At 37.1% G+C, this 17,584-nt stretch overlaps 1 protein-coding gene across 1 annotated transcript in view; it reads left to right on the top strand.

Annotated features, from left to right (window-relative positions):
- Positions 1 to 3,466: 3,466 nt before the first annotated feature.
- LOC113249170 (A disintegrin and metallopeptidase domain 3-like) overlaps positions 3,467 to 17,584 on the top strand; it is an 83,462-nt gene continuing 69,344 nt past the window's right edge. The window contains exons 1-4 of the mRNA XM_048215306.2: positions 3,467 to 3,662; positions 4,181 to 4,263; positions 6,615 to 6,670; positions 9,464 to 9,542. Coding sequence (XP_048071263.2) covers positions 3,605 to 3,662; positions 4,181 to 4,263; positions 6,615 to 6,670; positions 9,464 to 9,542 — 276 coding nt within the window. The 5' untranslated portion in view covers positions 3,467 to 3,604. The remainder of the gene's footprint in view (positions 3,663 to 4,180; positions 4,264 to 6,614; positions 6,671 to 9,463; positions 9,543 to 17,584) is intronic.

Below are 17,584 nucleotides of genomic sequence, written 5' to 3'. Positions count from 1 at the left end.
CTAAAACCAAGAGTCAGACACTTAACAGACTGAGCCACCCAGGTGCCCCCAATTACAAGAGAATATTATAAAAAACTATATGTCAACAAATTGGACAACCTGGAGGAAATGGATGAATTCCTAGAAACATATAAACTAACAAAAATGAAAAAGGAAGAGATAGAAAACTTGAACAGACCAATAACTAGCAAAAAAATTGAATCGGTAATTGAAAAATCTCCCAACAAATAAAAGTCTAGGGCCAGACAGATTCACAGGGGAATTCCACCACAAATTTAAAGGAGAGTTGATGTCTATTCTTCTCAAACAATTCCAAAAAATAGAAGAGGAAAGAAAACTTCCCACTTCCTATTATGAGGCTAGCAGAATGCCCTGATTCCTAAACCAGACGAAGACTCCACTAAAAAAGAGAACTACATGCCAAGAACCCTGATGAAAATGGATGCAAAAACAATACATTAAAAAACCATTCACCATGATTGAGTAGGACTTATTCCTGGGCTGTAAGGGTGGTTTAATATTCACAAATCAATTAATGTGAAATACCACATTAATAAAAGAAAGACCAAAAACCATATGATCCTCTCAATACATACAGAAAAAGCATTTGACACAGTACAATATCCATGCATGAAAAAAATCCTCAACAAAGTAGGTTTAGAGGGAACATACCTCAACACAATAAAGGCCATCTATGAAAAACCCACAGCTAATATTATCCTTAATGAGATATTAAAAAACCGAGAGCTTTTCCTCTATAGTCAGGAACAAGACAAGAATGTCCTCTCTACCACTATTCTTTAACATAGAACTGGAAGTCCTGGCCTCAGCAATCAAAAATCAAAAAGAAATAAAGGCATCCAAGTCAGCAGGGAAGAAGTAAAACTCTCAGTATTCCCAGATGACATGATACTATATGTAGAGAATCCTAAAGAATGCATCAAAAATTGCTAGAACTGATAAACGAATTCCGTAAAGTTGTAAAATACAAAATCAACATACAGAAATTGGTTGCATTTCTATACATCAATAATGAAGAAGCAGAAAAAGAAAATAAAGAATTAGTTCCATTCACAATTGGACCAAGAACCATAAGATAACTAGGAATAAACCTAACCAAAGAGGTGAAAGACCTATACTCTTAAAACTATAAAACACTGATGAAAGAAATTGAAAATGTCACAAAGGAATGGGAAGACATTCCTTGTTCATGGACTGAAAGAACAAATATTATTAAAATGTCTATATTACCCAAAGCAACCTACACATTTATTGCAATACAAACAGCATTTTTCACAGAGCTAGAACAAACAATCCTGAAATTTATATGGAACTACAAAAGCCCCTGAATAGCCAAAGCAATACTGAAAAAGAAAAACAAAACTGGAGGTATCACAATTCTGGACTTCAAGTTATATCACAAATCTGTAGTCATCAAGAGGGTGTGGTACTTGCACAGAAATAGACACATAGATCAATGACAGAATAGAAAACCGAGAAATTAAACCACAACTATATGGTCAATTCATCTTCAACCAAGCAAGAAAGAACATCTAGTGGAAAAAGACAGCCTCTTCAACAAATGCTATTGGGAAAACAGGACAGCAACATGCAAAAGAATGAAACGGGACTACTTTCTTATACCACACACAAAAATAAATTCAAAATGGACTAAGGACCTAAATGAGAGACAGGAAACCATTAAAATCCTAGAGAAGAACACAGACAGTCACTTCTTTGACATTGGGCATAGCAACATCTTTCTAGATATGTTTCCTGAGGCAAGGGAAACAAAAACAAAAATAAACTAAAGGGACTACATCAAAATAAAAAGCTTCTGCACAGTGAAAGAAACAACCAACAAAACTAAAAGGCAACCTATGGAATGGGAGAAGATATTTGCTAATGACACAGCTGATAAAGGATTAGTATCCAAATATGTAAATTATACAACTCAAGACCCCAAAAATGAAGGATCCAATTAAAAAATGGGCAGAAGACATGAATAGACATTTTTCCAAAGAAGACATACAGATGGCCAACAGACACATGAGAAGATGCTCAACATCAGAGATCATTAGGGAAATGCAAAGCCAAACTACAATGAGAGAGTGCCTCACACCAGTCAGAACGGCAAAAATCAACAGTACAAGAAACAATAGGTGTTTCCTATGCAAGATTGTGAAGAAAGTGGAGCAAGGGTGCGGAGAAAGTAAACCTTCTTGCACTGCTGGTTGGATTGCAAACTGGTGCAGCCACTGTGGAAAACAGTATGGAGGTTCCTCAAAAAGTTAAAAATAGAAGTACCTCATGATCCAGCAATTACATACTAGGTATTTACCCAAAGAATACAAAAATACGAATTCAAAGGAATTCATGCACCTTAATGTTATAGCAGCATTATTTACAATAGCCAAACTATGGAAACAGCTCGTGTCCATTGACTGATGAATAATAAAGAAGAAATAGTCTATATATACAATGGAATATTACTCAGTCGTAAAAAAGAATGAAATCTTGTCATTTGCAATGACATGGATGGAGGTAGAGAGTATAATGCTAGGTGACATAAGTCAGTCTGAGGAAGAGAAATACCATATGATTTCACCCATATGTGGAATTTAAGAAACAAAACAAATGAGCAGGGGGTGGGGGAGGCAAACCAAGAAAGAGACAAGGATGTTGTCACACATATTTTGATATCTGTCTGGTTTCGGGCTTATACTATGCATGTAAAAAATAATTGTTGAATTAAATTCAAATGATGTGAATGCCTGTAAATTATCCCCAGAAAGAAAAAAAAAAAGCAGTCAACAGTGGAAATACAGTAATGAATTTAGATAATAAATATGTATTTTCCCTTTTGGTTACGTGACTGAACAACGGAGATTTTTAGTAGAACTAGGAACAATCTTTTAATCCTTATCATTCCCTTCAATAACATATATATAAGACTTCAAAAGTTTGATCAGGTTATAGACAACCAGGAAGAAAGTTTAAGAGTAACATAATTTTTATATGTTAATCCCATCAATTTTCATATAATTTGGCAAAAAAGATAAAAATAAAAAATACTAACTTTAAATTAGAAATCCAGCAGTAGATATGGTTAAAATAGGCAATTGTATGTTACTAAACACACGGCTCCATTTTCTGTTTTCCTTCCGGCCATTGTGCCAGAAAAATACAACCAGGACTATTAACACTGCCAAGCGCTTCACCAGCAAATGGAGCATTTCCAGAGGAGAAAATGCACTTTATGACCCTTACGTCATTCCTGGATTCGTTTCCAACGTCCGCGTTTTGGAAAGTTAAGCCCAAACCCACGAGGGCACCAGGACAGGCTGGCCTGTGCCTCTGGCCCGCAGTGGGCGGTGGGTGGGTCCGCGGGGACTGCGACTGCGGCTGCGCGCGTGGGTCCGCAGAGGGGGCGGGGTGGGAGGAGCAGCCACGCCGGGGTGGGAGGAGCAGCCACGCCCCCCTCCCCGCCTCCTGGCCCCCGGCGCAGACCCCCACCCCACTGGCCGGGATAGCAGGTCCAGCGCGAGCCGCCGCGGTTGGGCAGCCAACAGCCATCACCGTGGCAAGGCCGGCAGGCCCCGCAATGCTGTCTCTCCTGCTGATCCTCTCAGGCCTGGGCCGGCTGACCTCCGCGGGCCCTCGTGAGTGAAGGACCCTGCTCCATAGAGGGCCACTTGTCCCAGAGCCTCTGGGCGTGGCGGGCCCCAGAACCTCGCTCCAGAACCCTGGGTCTGGTTGGGGAGAGCCCAGCGTCTTGTCAGAGCCCGCCTAGAGTCAGATCCTCCTGGGCCTGCTGCTTGGAGGGCTCAGAGCGGGACTGGGACAGTTGCCTCTCACTTGCCTGACTCTGCACTTGGAGGAGAGGGCGCACATCTTCTGGGAGGTGGGGCCTCCAGAGCAGCACTTCTTCGCCTGCTGGGGCTGAGGTCAACATGTCTCAAAAGGCTCTGGATGGTGGAGGGTCACGCTCCAAAGTGTATGGTTGGTGGAGGGAGCCTCTTCCTGGAATGTGCAAAGTCTGATTTCGTGGCAGGTGTGTGTGTGGGGGGGGGGGCGGGGGCTTGGAAGTTGGAAGAGTGACCTGATGTGAGAGGACAAGTGAAGAATAAGGATGCTGCCAGGCACTGGGGAATGCTCACACATGTTTTCCTTGCTGTAGGTCCTGAAACATCACTTCTACAAATTACAGTGCCGCGGAAGATTGGGACAAACAGCAGCGACGGTGAAGTTTCAGAAACGCATGTAATTAAGAAATCCGTTTTTTAAGTTGTGCTTTTATACTTATTTTTGTGACAGAGTGTGCGAGTTAAGGGGGAGGGACAGAGGCAGAGGAAAAGAATCTTAAGCATGCTCCCCACTGAGGGCCTAGGTTGATGGGGGGCTACATGCAAAAGAATGAAACTTGACCACTCGCTCACAAAAAGATAAACTCCAAATGGATGAAAGACCTTGATGTGAGACAGGAATCCATCAGAATCCTAGAGGAGAACATAGGCTGTAACCTCTTTGACATAGGCCACCGCAACTTTTTTCATGAAACATCTCCAAAGGCAAGAGAAACAAAAGAAAAAACTTGTGGGACTTCATCAAGATAAAAAGCTTCTGCACAGCCAAGGAAACAGTCAAAAAAACTAAGAGGCAGCCCACGGAATGGGAGAAGATATTTGCAAATGACACTACAGATAAAAGACTGGTATCCAAGATCTACAAAGAATTTCTCAAACTCAATACACAAGAAACAAATAAATCAAAAAATGGGCAGAAGATATGAACAGACACTTTTCCAATGAAGACATACAAATGGCCAACAGACACATGAAAAAATGTTCAAAATCATTAGCCATCAGGGAAATTCAAATCAAAACCACATTGACATACCACCTTATGCCAGTTAGAATGGCAAAAATTGACAAGGCAGGAAACAACAAATGTTGGAGAGGATGTGGAGAAAGGGGATCCCTCTTACATTGTTGGTGGGAAGGCAAGTTGGTACAGCCACTTTGGAAAACAGTGTGGAGGTCCCTCAAAAAGTTGGAAATAGAGCTACCCTATGACCCAGCCATTGCACTACTGGGAATTTACCCCAAAGATACAGACGTAGTGAAGAGAAGGGCCATACGCACCCCAATGTCCATAGCAGCATTGTCCACAATAGCTAAATCGTGGAAGGGGCCGAGATACCCTTCAACAGATGAATGGATAAAGAAGATGTGGTCCATATATACAATGGAATATTACTCAGCTATCAGAAAGAACAATTACCCAACTTTTGCAGCACTTGGACGGGACTGGAGGAAACTATGCTAAGTGAAATAAGTCAAGTAGAGAAAGACAATTATCATATGGTTTCACTCATTTATGGAACATAAGGAATAGCAGGGAGATCAGTAGGAGAAGGAAGGGAAAAATGAAGGAGGGGGAAATAGAAGGGGGAATGAACCATGAGAGACTATGGACTCTGGGAAACAAACTGGGCTTCAGAGGGGAGGGGTTGGGGAATTGGGATAGGACAGTGATGGGTATTAAGGAGGGCACATATTGCATGAAGCACTGGGTGTTATACGCAAACAATGAATCATGGAACACCACATCAAAAACTAAGGATGTACTGTATGGTTACTAACATAACATAATAAAGTATTATTTTAAAATACAGATATATTTAAAATGAAAGAAATTATATGCGTTATCATGAATAAAATATGGATATATAACCAAAAAAATAAAAAAAAATTAAAATGACTTATGCAGAAAATTATACCCAATGACAGAATTTAAATTCTTTGCAAATGCAAAAATTGTACCCACATTGACCATGTGCTACACCATGAAGAACGTGTACGTTTTATGATGATGTCACAGATAAGGGTTCTTGGGGATGTAGTCTTTGAGAAGATTCCTGGGAAGGCAGTTTTTTTTAGGGTATGCTCTTGTGATGAGCCCCTGTGGAAGGGGAGGGGAGGAAGTGAGAAGGGGGAGACAGAAACTCAGTCAAGTCTCAACAAAGTGTGAAGCTAGCATGGCCCATCAGTATCTGGAGTTGAGGTGAGGGAACTTGTCATTAAATGTGGGCTGTCTCAGAAAGTTGTGACTTGGTGTGAGGTGACCGTCTGTAGCTGAGGCAATTCCTAAAGGGAACAGGGAGATGAAGAGTAGGGGACACTTCCTTTAATCTTAAAAGGGAACCTGTGTTGTATCTTTAATTTTTCAATATATTTGGGCTAGAAATTGCAAAGTAGAAAAAAGATAATACAATTCAAGTTTCTTCAAAGATTACTCAACATTTCTAAATGTAACCATTTTAAATTAAAATTTCATTGTGAAATTTTATGGTTAGTACTCTTAGTTTTGAAATAGATAGAGACTCTTTGATTTTATTTAAATTTAATTATGATTAATTCTCTCATACATTCCAAGATTGAAGGAAGATTACAATTATATGTCTATATTATATATGTCTATATTATTTTGAGACGTGTGTTATGATATATGTCTAATCGAAAGAGTAAATACATTTTAAGAAGTTATGACTTTTGTTTTTTAAGAATTCAGAATTTCTAATAATTATGTTCTTCTTGAATACTTTGCTGTAGGTCACTTATGCCATCAAAATTGACCAGAAAATATATACTCTCCATCTTGAAAAACAGTAAGTGGCCATTCTTCTTTTCATACAGTTGTTTTAGTTTCTGAAATTTTTATAGTCACTATCCTAAAGTTGAGCCTAAACAAGAGCATGACTATTATATTTAATATGTTACATCTTTGTAATTCGAGTCAGACTAGAATTCCAAGTCTTCACCTTGAGATTTTAAATCTAATGTTCGAGCCAAATATTAATTTCATGATGCAAAATTAATGTATGCCAGATAAATGAAAATTAGTCTATGTAACTCTTCAAAATATAGCCACAACTGTAACAATTAATTTTGTTCATCATGTCATTTTATACATTTATATGATTTTAAGCATTTTCCTTGATATTCCACCAATGTTTTTTAATATCTTCAACTTTTACTCTGTGAGGAAACCAATATTAATACCCTTGTATCTATCTTGCCATCATTTTCTATTCCACATTTCACCTTTCCTTTAAATGAAATATGTAGAAACCTACCAAAAAGGTTTGTTTTTAGAGAAATGGAAATACTGTTTTGCAATCGGCAGGTCTTATTTAATAATGGTGTTCATTTTCTTCCTCTATGTATATATCTTCCTCATTCTTTAACAGGTAACGGTCTGTAGTATGGCATGTTGGTAGGGAATGAGGTGATTTCCAAGGATTGTCACTATGGAGTCCTGCAATAAACATCCTTATATGTATATTCTGATGCAGTAGATATTTTGTTTTGTGGGCTTAATACCAAGAGATGGGTTTCTGGATCAAGAAGTGTGAATAATAGTAATAATAGTGATAATAGTGATAATAGTGACAAGAACAAAAACAACAAAAGTAACTGGCATTCATGGAGCACGTAGCAATTGCCAGGCATATTTCTAAGCAATCTGCGTGTAGTAACTGATGTAAATTTCACAGCAACCTTCCTTGTTACTCACATTTTGTATTAGAATTTTGAGAGATATTGTGTTTCTGAGAAGACAGTTGCAGTTTAGATTTTCAAAAGCATGCAGATGTGCTAAAATATTACAGTGCATCTTTGTGTCAATTTATATTTATTCAGTTGTTCTCACAATTGAATAAACCCCTAAATTTTTCATTTTGGTTTTAAATCACTACACATTCTTAGAAATTTTATGGAAATCTGTGGTTTCCTATTGGGTCTTATGGATCTGCCCTCTATAGTGTAGTTTTTCCTCCAACTACTTTTAAATCTTTCTTTTGGCTGTGTTTCTTATTAGCAAAATGTGTTCTCTTTATTAGCTAGGACTCTATTTCTGTTCTTAGCAAACAAATTCTCTGACACATTTATTGAATTATTATTTTCCATCTGTCATCATTTTAGTTTCAGAGTGTCTTCTTTCTACTTGAAATGATCTGCTCTGAAAGCTTATTAACTTTTTTAACTTTTCTTGAAATAATGATTATTTTCTTTAACCAAATTCTTCATTCAACTTCGTTAGGAACTTGCTTTTATGTTTTGCCTTCCACCCTTCTGTTGTTCATTTTCCTTACACTGGATGTTGTTTTCCAGTGAGTGGTCATGGGTATTTCTATTAATTCACTGATCAAGGCAGATCTTTTTGTTGTTTTTTGTAGAAGCAAAAGTATACTTTTGAGGATCCAGGTCGAATGAACTTGCAAACTAAAGTTTTATCCTTTTAATTATGCTTGTCAGAAATCTGTTGAATTTCCTTTTCCTGTGGATGCTTCTGGATCCCCATTTCCACCACCTCCATTGACATGCTTGTTACTAAAATGTGGCTCTGCCCTTGTGCTAGAATTCATGTTCCAGGTGCTTGCACCTAAAGCTACCCAGGCCATTTGGCATTTGCCCTTGAATGTAGGTGGAATATGAGCTGTTAAACACCAGTTTTGTTTTGTCTGGGAAGATCTCTAGTTTTGTTATTTGAATCGAGGAAAAGGAAGAGCTGTCAGGAATGAGAGAAGGTGAAGCAGGTCTGGAAAGAGAAGTAGTGGTGAATGTGCACCCTCCGTGAATGCTCTAGGTCCTCTGATTCTGGCCTTGGACTGTCCCTTAGTGTTTGGATTCCTTGAGAAAGCCTGGTCTCCTGGCACTAAATACTGGTGTCAGATTGTTCTGTAATAATCGCAATCTTCTCTGTGAGAAGATTACACTTCAGTACCATGTATATGAGTCTTATCTATAGAATTCATTTAGCTTATGAAATTTGAGCAAAGCACTAGCCTCCTGCTTCTAAACGAAGGCTTTAAGAACTATTGTATGCTTCTACAATTTCTTTTCTCCTTCTGCTACAAGAAAGGCATGTTCCAAATGGTAGGAGGTATGTCTTCTCCCAGGTTCCAGAAGGAAGGCAGTGTGGAGCAGAACGTGCAGTAAAGTTGGGAAGAACATTCATTGTTGTTTTGAGGCATTGAGAGTTTGGGGGTTGTTCTCACCACAGTATAATTTCATGAAAACTAATGGGAAAAGGACATATTTTTTGTTTATCAATCTTTGGCTACTTGTTAGCAAATGTTAACAAATTAACAAATATTTTCCTATGAGATTTATTGATTGTTGAACCTAATGAAAACTTTGCTATGGGAATCCAGAAGTCCTGGTTTCTAGCATATGTAAATTTATTTCATTTTGGTGTTCCTACTGCTATCGGTTATACTGCTTAGTATTTTTTCTTATACAAAATATGCTATCAGAAAGCAAATGAGATAATGGAGAGATGAGTCCATTTAATTTTTGAATATTTGAGTTTGTAAAATTGAAAGTGAATTTTAATGTCATGATTCTGTTTTTGTTAATGTTACTTTTGCAATGAAGTGTCATTACTTTGGTTGAATTAGGTCATTTTTAGACCCTCATTTCCTGGTGTATGCATACAACAAATCAGGAACATTGTATCCAGATTCTTCATTTATAAAGGTAAGTTTTCCTTTATGCTCTGTAGATTTACGTTTTCTGTATCATTAAGGTGCCATTGGCAGGAAGCAAAAGGATGCTTTCTACCACCCAGAATTATCGGGCAAACAGATCAGAAGCCCAAATATAATGCGGCAGTCACGATGAAGGTAGTTTGAACAGAACAACTACTTTTCAAATTGGAGCTCCAGAATCTCTTATCCAAAAAGGTTGTTTAAACTACCAGAAGCATTAGCAGGGGTCTGAGAGAGAAAGTAAGTGGGTTAAGGAGCCAAGAATAAGAGGCCCCTAAATACAGGGTCATTTTAATTGAGATGTCATAGGACAGAGGAAGTGGTGGAAATTACAATGATCATATGGTTTCCATCATAAGTGGAACATAAGGAATAGTGCAGAGGACAATAGTAGAAGGGAGGTAAAACTGCAGGGGAAGAAATCAGAGAGGGAGACAAACTATATGACACTCTTGACTCCGGGAAACAGAAGGTTGTGGAAAGGGAGGTGGGTAAGGGGATTGGGTAATTGGGTGAGGGGCATTATGGAGGGCCCGTGATATGGTGAGCAACTAATGAATGCTTGAAGATTATATCAAAGGTAATGATGTACTATATGTTGGTTAATTGAATTGAAATAAAAAAATATGCATAAAAAAGATTAAATTTCTAAACAATCACATTCCCACAAAGAAACATCAGGTCCACATGTTCTCACACTTTACCTTTTCCAATCCTTAACTATTTAAGGTAATATTTCTATGAACATTCATGTGCAATTTGTTGTGTGGACACATTTTTATTTCTCTGGGATACATGCCCAGGAATATGATTGCCAGGTCATATGGTAAGTATATGTTTATTTTTTAAAAGAAATTATTAGCTATTTTCCAGTGTCTGTACCATTTTACACTTCCACTGGCAATAGAGGAATGATAGAGTGTCTGCCTGTTTGCCACCATTTGATCAGTATTTAAAATCTTTTTAAATTTCTGTCATTTTGATAGATGTATAGTGATAGCTCATGTAATTTTTAATTTGCATTTCCCTAATAAATCCAGTGATGTTGAGTATATTTTCATGAAATGAAATGTCTATTAATGTCCTTTATCCATCCTTTCTAATTGGATTGGTTGGTTTTTTATTGTCGATTTTTAAGCAGTTTATGTATTCTAAATACAAGTCCTTTGCCAGATAATGTGTTTTGCCCATATTTATATTCCCAGTCTGTAATTTGTCTTTTCATCTTGTTCATAAGGACTTTCATTGAATAGAAATTTTTAATTTTGATGAGAGTTAATTTATCAACTTTTCCTTTTATGAATGGAGGTTTCAGTATCAAACTTAAGAACTCCATTTATCCCTAGCTCCTGAAGATTCTATGTTTTTTTCCCCTAAAAGTTTTACAGCCTTATTTACATTTAATTGTATGTCCACTTTGAGATAATTGTGTGTAAGGTGGGAGATTTGGATCAAGGTTTATTCTTCTGGCTGAGGATTTGCATTCATATGTTTCAGCATCACTGATAGAAAAGGCTGTCCTGCATTGACTTGCTCTTGCATCTTTGTCAAAAAGTCAGTGGGGCATATTTTTGTGGGTATATTTTTGGGTTCTTCATTCTGTTCAGTTTTTTTACGTGTCTATTCTTCTGCCACTACCATGCTGTCCTCTTTAGTTAACATGTAAATTAAGCATTTATATAGACCACAGTGATTCCTCCTACCTTATTCTTTCTCAAGATTTTTAGACCATCATAGGTATTTTGTTTTTTCATATAAATTTCAGATTAAATTACTTCATGGATACAGACAAACTTGCTGGGATTGTGATAGACATTGTGTTGGCCCTGTAGCTCAATTTGGGGAGAATTGAACTTTTCGCCGTGTTGAGTCTTCTAATCTGCGAATGCAGTGAGACTCTCCGTTTATTTGAATTTTTGTTTTTCCTTGTGTCTTTCAATAACAGTTTGTAATTTTAGCATGCATATCCTGTACATAGTTTTTTAGGTTTATACCGAAGCATTTCATTTTCTTTGGGTCAACTGTAAATGGTATTGTATTTTAATTTCAATTTCCATATATTGTTATCTAGAAATGCAATGGATTTGTATTAATCTGGTATCCTACAACCTTGCTGAAGTCACGTAATCTATGTTTTTTTATTTTTAGATAATTGCCTTGAGATTTTTTACATAGATGTGTCTTTTATAAATACAGACATTTTTCTTTCTTCCTTTTCGTCTCTATGCTTTTTATCTCTCTGCTTTGTCATGCTGTGCTTGTTATAACTTCCAGTACTGTGCTGAATTACAATAGTGATTTACCTTGTTCCCCATCTTAGGGATAAAATATTCATTCTTTCCACATTGAGGATAATGTTAGCTGTAGGTTTTTTTTATTCATATATTCCTTACAAATTTTAGGAAATTTTCTATTTCTAGATTGCTAAGCGTTCCCCCCGCCATCAAGGGGTATGTGTTTAATTGTATCAGATGACTTTTCTGTATCAATTGATATGATTGTATGACTTTTCTTTTTTAGCCTCTTGATATGATGGATTGCACTGATTGATTTTCAGACATTAAAACAGTAGTGCATATCTAGAAAAGCTACAACTTGGTCCTGGTGGGTAATACTTTTTATCCATGACTGGGTTTGATTTGCTAGTAATTTCTTGAGGATTTTTTTTTCTGTCAAAATTCATGAGAAATATTGGTCTGTGGTTTTCTTTTTTTGTACTGATTTTGTCTAATTTTTGTAGTAGAGTAATACTGGTCTCATAAAATAAATTTGGTAGTGTTAATTCTTATTTTATTTTCTGGAAGATGTATAAAGAACATGCTAATTTTTAAGCTGTTTGGTAAAATTCTTCAGTGTCTTCACTAGGCCTGTGGATTTGTGTGTGTGTGTGTGTGTGTGTGTGTGTGTGTGTGATTTTATTTACTGACTCGGGTTACTTAATAGTTATAGGAGTATCTCGTTTATCTGTGTCATATGTATTGTTTTGGTGGTTTGTGGTTTTTAAAGAATTGGTCCATTCCATCTCAGGTGTGGAATTTAGGGGTGTAATTTTGTCACAGTGATTTGTCACAAATGACTGCAGGAGTGTTTTGTTTCTGACATCAATGACTGCTGTCTTCTCTCCTCTTTGTCAGTCCAGCTGGAGATTTTTCAATTTACTGAATTTATCAAAGAGCCAGGTTTTTCTTGCTTTTTCCGTACTGTTGTCTTATTTTCAATGTCATGGCAAATAGCACTTATGTTTATTATTGTCTCCCTTATACCTTTCTTTGAGTTTCTTTTTTCTAGTTTGTTGAGGGAAAAACGTATTATCAATTTGTGACTTTTCCTCTTTTCTGTTGTAAGCATTTTGTTACTAAAATTTCCTGCTCAGCACTGTTCAAGGTGCAGCCTACATTTTAACACAGTTATATGTATTTTTAAAATTTCCTTTGAGGCTTCTTGTTTGACCTGTGGAGTTTTAAAAAGTGTGTCGTTTAATTTCCAAATGTGTGGAGATTTTTCCTGTTGTCTGCTGATTTCTAGTTTGATTTCATTATGGTTAGAAAATATATCCTGTATGATTTCAATTCTTTTAAATTGGTGAAGGTTTGGGTAAGATCCAGTATACTCTATGTGTTGGTGAGTGCTCTTGGATAGTTGAAAAGTGTGCGTACTCTGCTGTTGGGCTGGAGTCTTCCATAAACATCATGTAGATCATATTGACTGATGTTCACTTCTGTGTTTTTACTGATTTTCTGTCTAATACTATCAATAACTGTATGCTACATATTGAATTCATCATTTATTATTGGGTTTTTTGTTTTGTTTTGTTTTGTTTTTTGCTTTGTCTTTTTCAGTTGTATCAGTGTTTGCTTCACGTATTTTGAAGCTCTGTTTTTTGATGCCTAGTACATTTAGGATTGCCGTGTGTTCTGGATGGATTGATGCTGTTATGATTAGGTAATGACTCTTTGTCCGAAGTAGATTTTTTTACTAGTAAGTCCACTCTGTCTGATATTAATAAAGCCACTTTGTTTTATTTTTATGAATACTCACATGATATATATTTGTCCATTCTTTGAATTCCAGTCTCCCTATGTTATGTTTGAAATGAGTTTCTTTTTTTTCTTTTTTAAGATTTTATTTATTTATGTGACAGAGAGACAGCCAACGAGAGAAGAAGCACAGCAGGGGGTGTGGGAGAGGAAGAAGCAGGCTCCCAGCGGAGGAGCCCGATGTGGGACTCGATCCCGGAACACCGGGATCACGCCCTGAGCCGAAGGCAGACGCTTAACGACTGCGCTACCCAGGCGCCCCTGAAATGAGTTTCTTTAAGAGTATTTAGCTGAGCCATAGTGTGTTTTTTTTTCTCCCATTTACTCTGGCGCATAGTATTTTATTTGGTATTTTTAGACTATTGACATTTAAAGTAATTATCGATATATTAGGGTTTTTGTTTACCATAACCCTAATGGCTTGTTTCTTTTTTTCTATATTTCTCATTCTTTTGTTCTCCTCTTCTTGCCTTTTTCTGGGTATTTGGACATTTTTTTTAGGATTCCATTGTGATTTATTTATGGTGTTTTAAAATATTTTCCTTACTATAGTTTTCTTAGTGTTTGCTGTAGGTATTAAAATATAACATATATAACGTACAATATAGCCTACTATTATGTGGAATTTTTACTATTTCAGTAGAGTATTGAAACCGCACTCTCTTTGGGTTTCTTTATCCTCTGCACTTTTACAACACAATTGTTTAAAAATTCCTTTACATATATTGAGCATCGGATGATATTGTATGATTTTTGTTTCAACCACCAAATGTGATTTAAGAAACTCATGAGGGAAAAGATTGCCTGTTATATTTACCACTATTTCAATCCATTCTGTTTTTCCCAGTTCCTTAGGATGCTCCAGGCCTTCATGTGATGTTACTACCTTGTTTTTTGGAATTTCTTTTCGACATTTTTAGGGGTATGTGTGCTAATGATAAAATCTAGTTTTCCTTTTTTGAGAAAGTCTCTTTTTTCCCTCCATTCTTAAAGGGTGAATTTGCCAGATATAGAGTTTGTGTTTCCTTATACTTTTCTTTCAGCAGTTGAAAACTGCTGTGATGTTTCCTCTTAGCCTTCATGACTTCAGATGTGAGATCTGCTGTCATGCAGGTTGGTGTTCCCCTATAGCTTATGTGACATTGCCTTCTGGTTACTTTGAAGGTATTTTTATTGCTTTCATATTGCTTTCATTTTAATTATGATAACCCATTTCTTGTGAGTTACTTTGGGTCCATTCTCTTTGCAGTTTGCTTAGCTTCTGGAATCTAAACGTTTATATGTCATCCATCAGTGTTGTGAAGTTTTCAGTCTTATTTCTTTTTTCTTATCTTTAATTTATATTTTATTTTCTAGTGGTAAGACTTAAATGTGAATTTTACAATCAAGAAATTTTACGTATTCTTTTTTGTTGATTATGGTGTGATGTTTCACAGAAGATCCTAGAGCTTATTCACCTTGCTTGACTGAAATGTTGTGCCCATTAGTTAGTACTCCCCATTCCTCCCTCTCCCTGGCCCGTGGCAACCACCATTCCACTCTCTGATGGTATGAATCTATTCTAGATGTCTCATATAAATGGAATCGTGCAGTATTTGTCTTTCCGTGACTGACTTCTGTGCCTGGAATCACTTAGCATGATGTCCTCAGGGTTCATCCATGTTATCACATATTGCAGAATTTGCTTCTTTTTAAGACTGTATAGTATTCCATTGAATGTGCTCCACATTTTCTTTCTTTCTTTTTTTTTTGTGGACAACTTTTCTTTTCTTATCTTTTCTTTTCTTTTATTATTTTTTAATGATTTTTTATTATATTATGTTAGTCACCATACAGTACATCCCCGGTTTCTGATGTAAGGCTCGATGATTCATTAGTTGCGTATAACACCCAGTGTACCATGCAATACGTGCCCTCCTTACAACCCATCACTGGTCTATCCCATTCCCCCACCCCCCTCCCCTCTGAGGCCCTCAGTTTGTTTCTCATAGTCCATAGTCTCTCATGCTTCATTCCCCCTTCTGATTACCCCCCCTTTCTTTATCCCTTTCTTCCCCTACCGATCATCCTAGTTCCTATGTTCCATAGATGAGAGAAATCATATGATAGTTGTCTTTGTCTGCTTGACTTATTTCACTTAGCATTATCTCCTCCAGTGCCGTCCATGTTGCAGCAAATGTTGAGAATTCGTTCTTTCTGATAGCTGAGTAATATTCCATTGTATATATGGACCACAGCTTCTTAATCCAGTCATCTGTTGAAGGGCATCTCGGCTCCTTCCATGATTTAGCTATTGCTGACATTGCTGCTATGAACATTGGGGTGCATATGGCCCTTCTCTTCACTACGTCTGTATCTTTGGGGTAAACACTCAGTAGTGCAATGGCTGGTTCATAGGGTAGCTCAATTTTTAACTTTTTAAGAGACCTCCACACTGTTTTCCAGAGTGGCTGTACCAACTTGCATTCCCACCAACAATGTAGGAGGATTCCCTTTCTCCACATCCTCTCCAACAATTGTTGTCTCTTGCCTTGTCTATTTTTGCCATTCTAACTGGCGTAAGGTGGTATCTCAGTGTGGTTTTGATTTGAATTTCCCTGATGGCTAATGATTTTGAACATTTTTTCATGTGCTTTTAGCCATTTGTATGTCTTCATTGGAAAAGTGTCTGTTCTTATCTTCTGCCCATTTTTTGATTTGTTTATTTGTTTCTCGTGTATTGAGTTTGAGAAGTTCTTTGTAGATCTTGGATACCAGTCCTTTATCTGTAGTGTCATTTGCAAATATATTCTCCCATTCCGTGGGCTGCCTCTTAGTTTTTTTGACTGTTTCCTTGGCTGTGCAGAAGCTTTTTATCTTGATGAAGTCCCATAAGTTCATTTAATCTTTTGTTTCTCTTGCCTTTGGGGATGTGTCATGAAAAAGGTTGCTTTGGCTGATGTCGTAGAGGTTGCTGCCTATGTTCTCCTCTAGAATTTTGATGGATTCCTGTCTCACATCGAGGTCTTTCATCCATTTGGAGTTTATTTTTGTGTATGGTGTGAGAGAGTGGTCAAGTTTCATTCTTTTGCATGTAGCTGTCCAATTTTCCCAGCACCATTTATTGAAGAGACTGTCTTTTTTCCACTGGATGTTTTTTCCTGCTTTATCAAAGATTAGTTGCCCAAAGAGCCGAGGGTCCATTTCTGGGTTCTCTATTCTGTTCCATTGGTCTATGTGTCTGTTTTTGTGCCAGTACCATGCTGTCTTTGTGATCACAGCTTTGTAGTACAGCTCAAAATCCAGCATTGTGATGCCTCCAGCTTTGTTTTTCCTTTTCAACAGTTCCTTGGTGATTCGGGGCCTTTTCTGTCTCCATACAAATTTAAGGATTATTTGTTCCAGTTCTTTGAAAAATGTCCTTGGTATTTTGATCGAGATAGCATTGAAAGTGTAGATTGCTCTGGGTAGCATGGACATTTTAACTATGTTAATTCTTCCGATCCATGAGCATGGAATATTTTTCCATCTTTTTATGTCTTCCTCAATGTCTTTCAAGAGTGATTTATAGTTTCTAGAATATAGGTCCTTTACGTCTCTGGTTAAGTTAATTCCAAGGTAACGTCTGGTTTTTGGTGCTATTGTAAATGGGGTGGATTCCCTAATTTCTCTTTCTCGGTCTCGTTATTCGTGTATAGAAATGCAACTGATTTCTGAGCATTGATTTTGTATCCCGCCACATTACTGAATTGCTTATAACTTCTAATAGTTTGGGAGTGGATTCTTTTGGGTTTTCCATATAGAGTATCATGTCATCTGCGAAGAGAGACATTTTGACTTCTTCTTTGCCGATTTGAATACCTTTGATGCCTTTTTGTCGTCTGATTGCTGTTGCGAGGACTTCTAATACTATGTTGAATAATAGTGGCGAGAGTGGGCATCCTTGTCATGTTCCTGATCTTAAGGGAAAGGCTTCCAGCTTTTCCCCATTGAGAATAATATTTGCAGTAGGCTT

This window comes from Ursus arctos, unplaced genomic scaffold, assembly GCF_023065955.2.
Source record: "Ursus arctos isolate Adak ecotype North America unplaced genomic scaffold, UrsArc2.0 scaffold_27, whole genome shotgun sequence".
Lineage (NCBI taxonomy): Eukaryota > Metazoa > Chordata > Mammalia > Carnivora > Ursidae > Ursus > Ursus arctos.
Note: the sequence above shows the minus strand (reverse complement) of the source record. Positions and strands in the feature narration are given on the sequence as shown.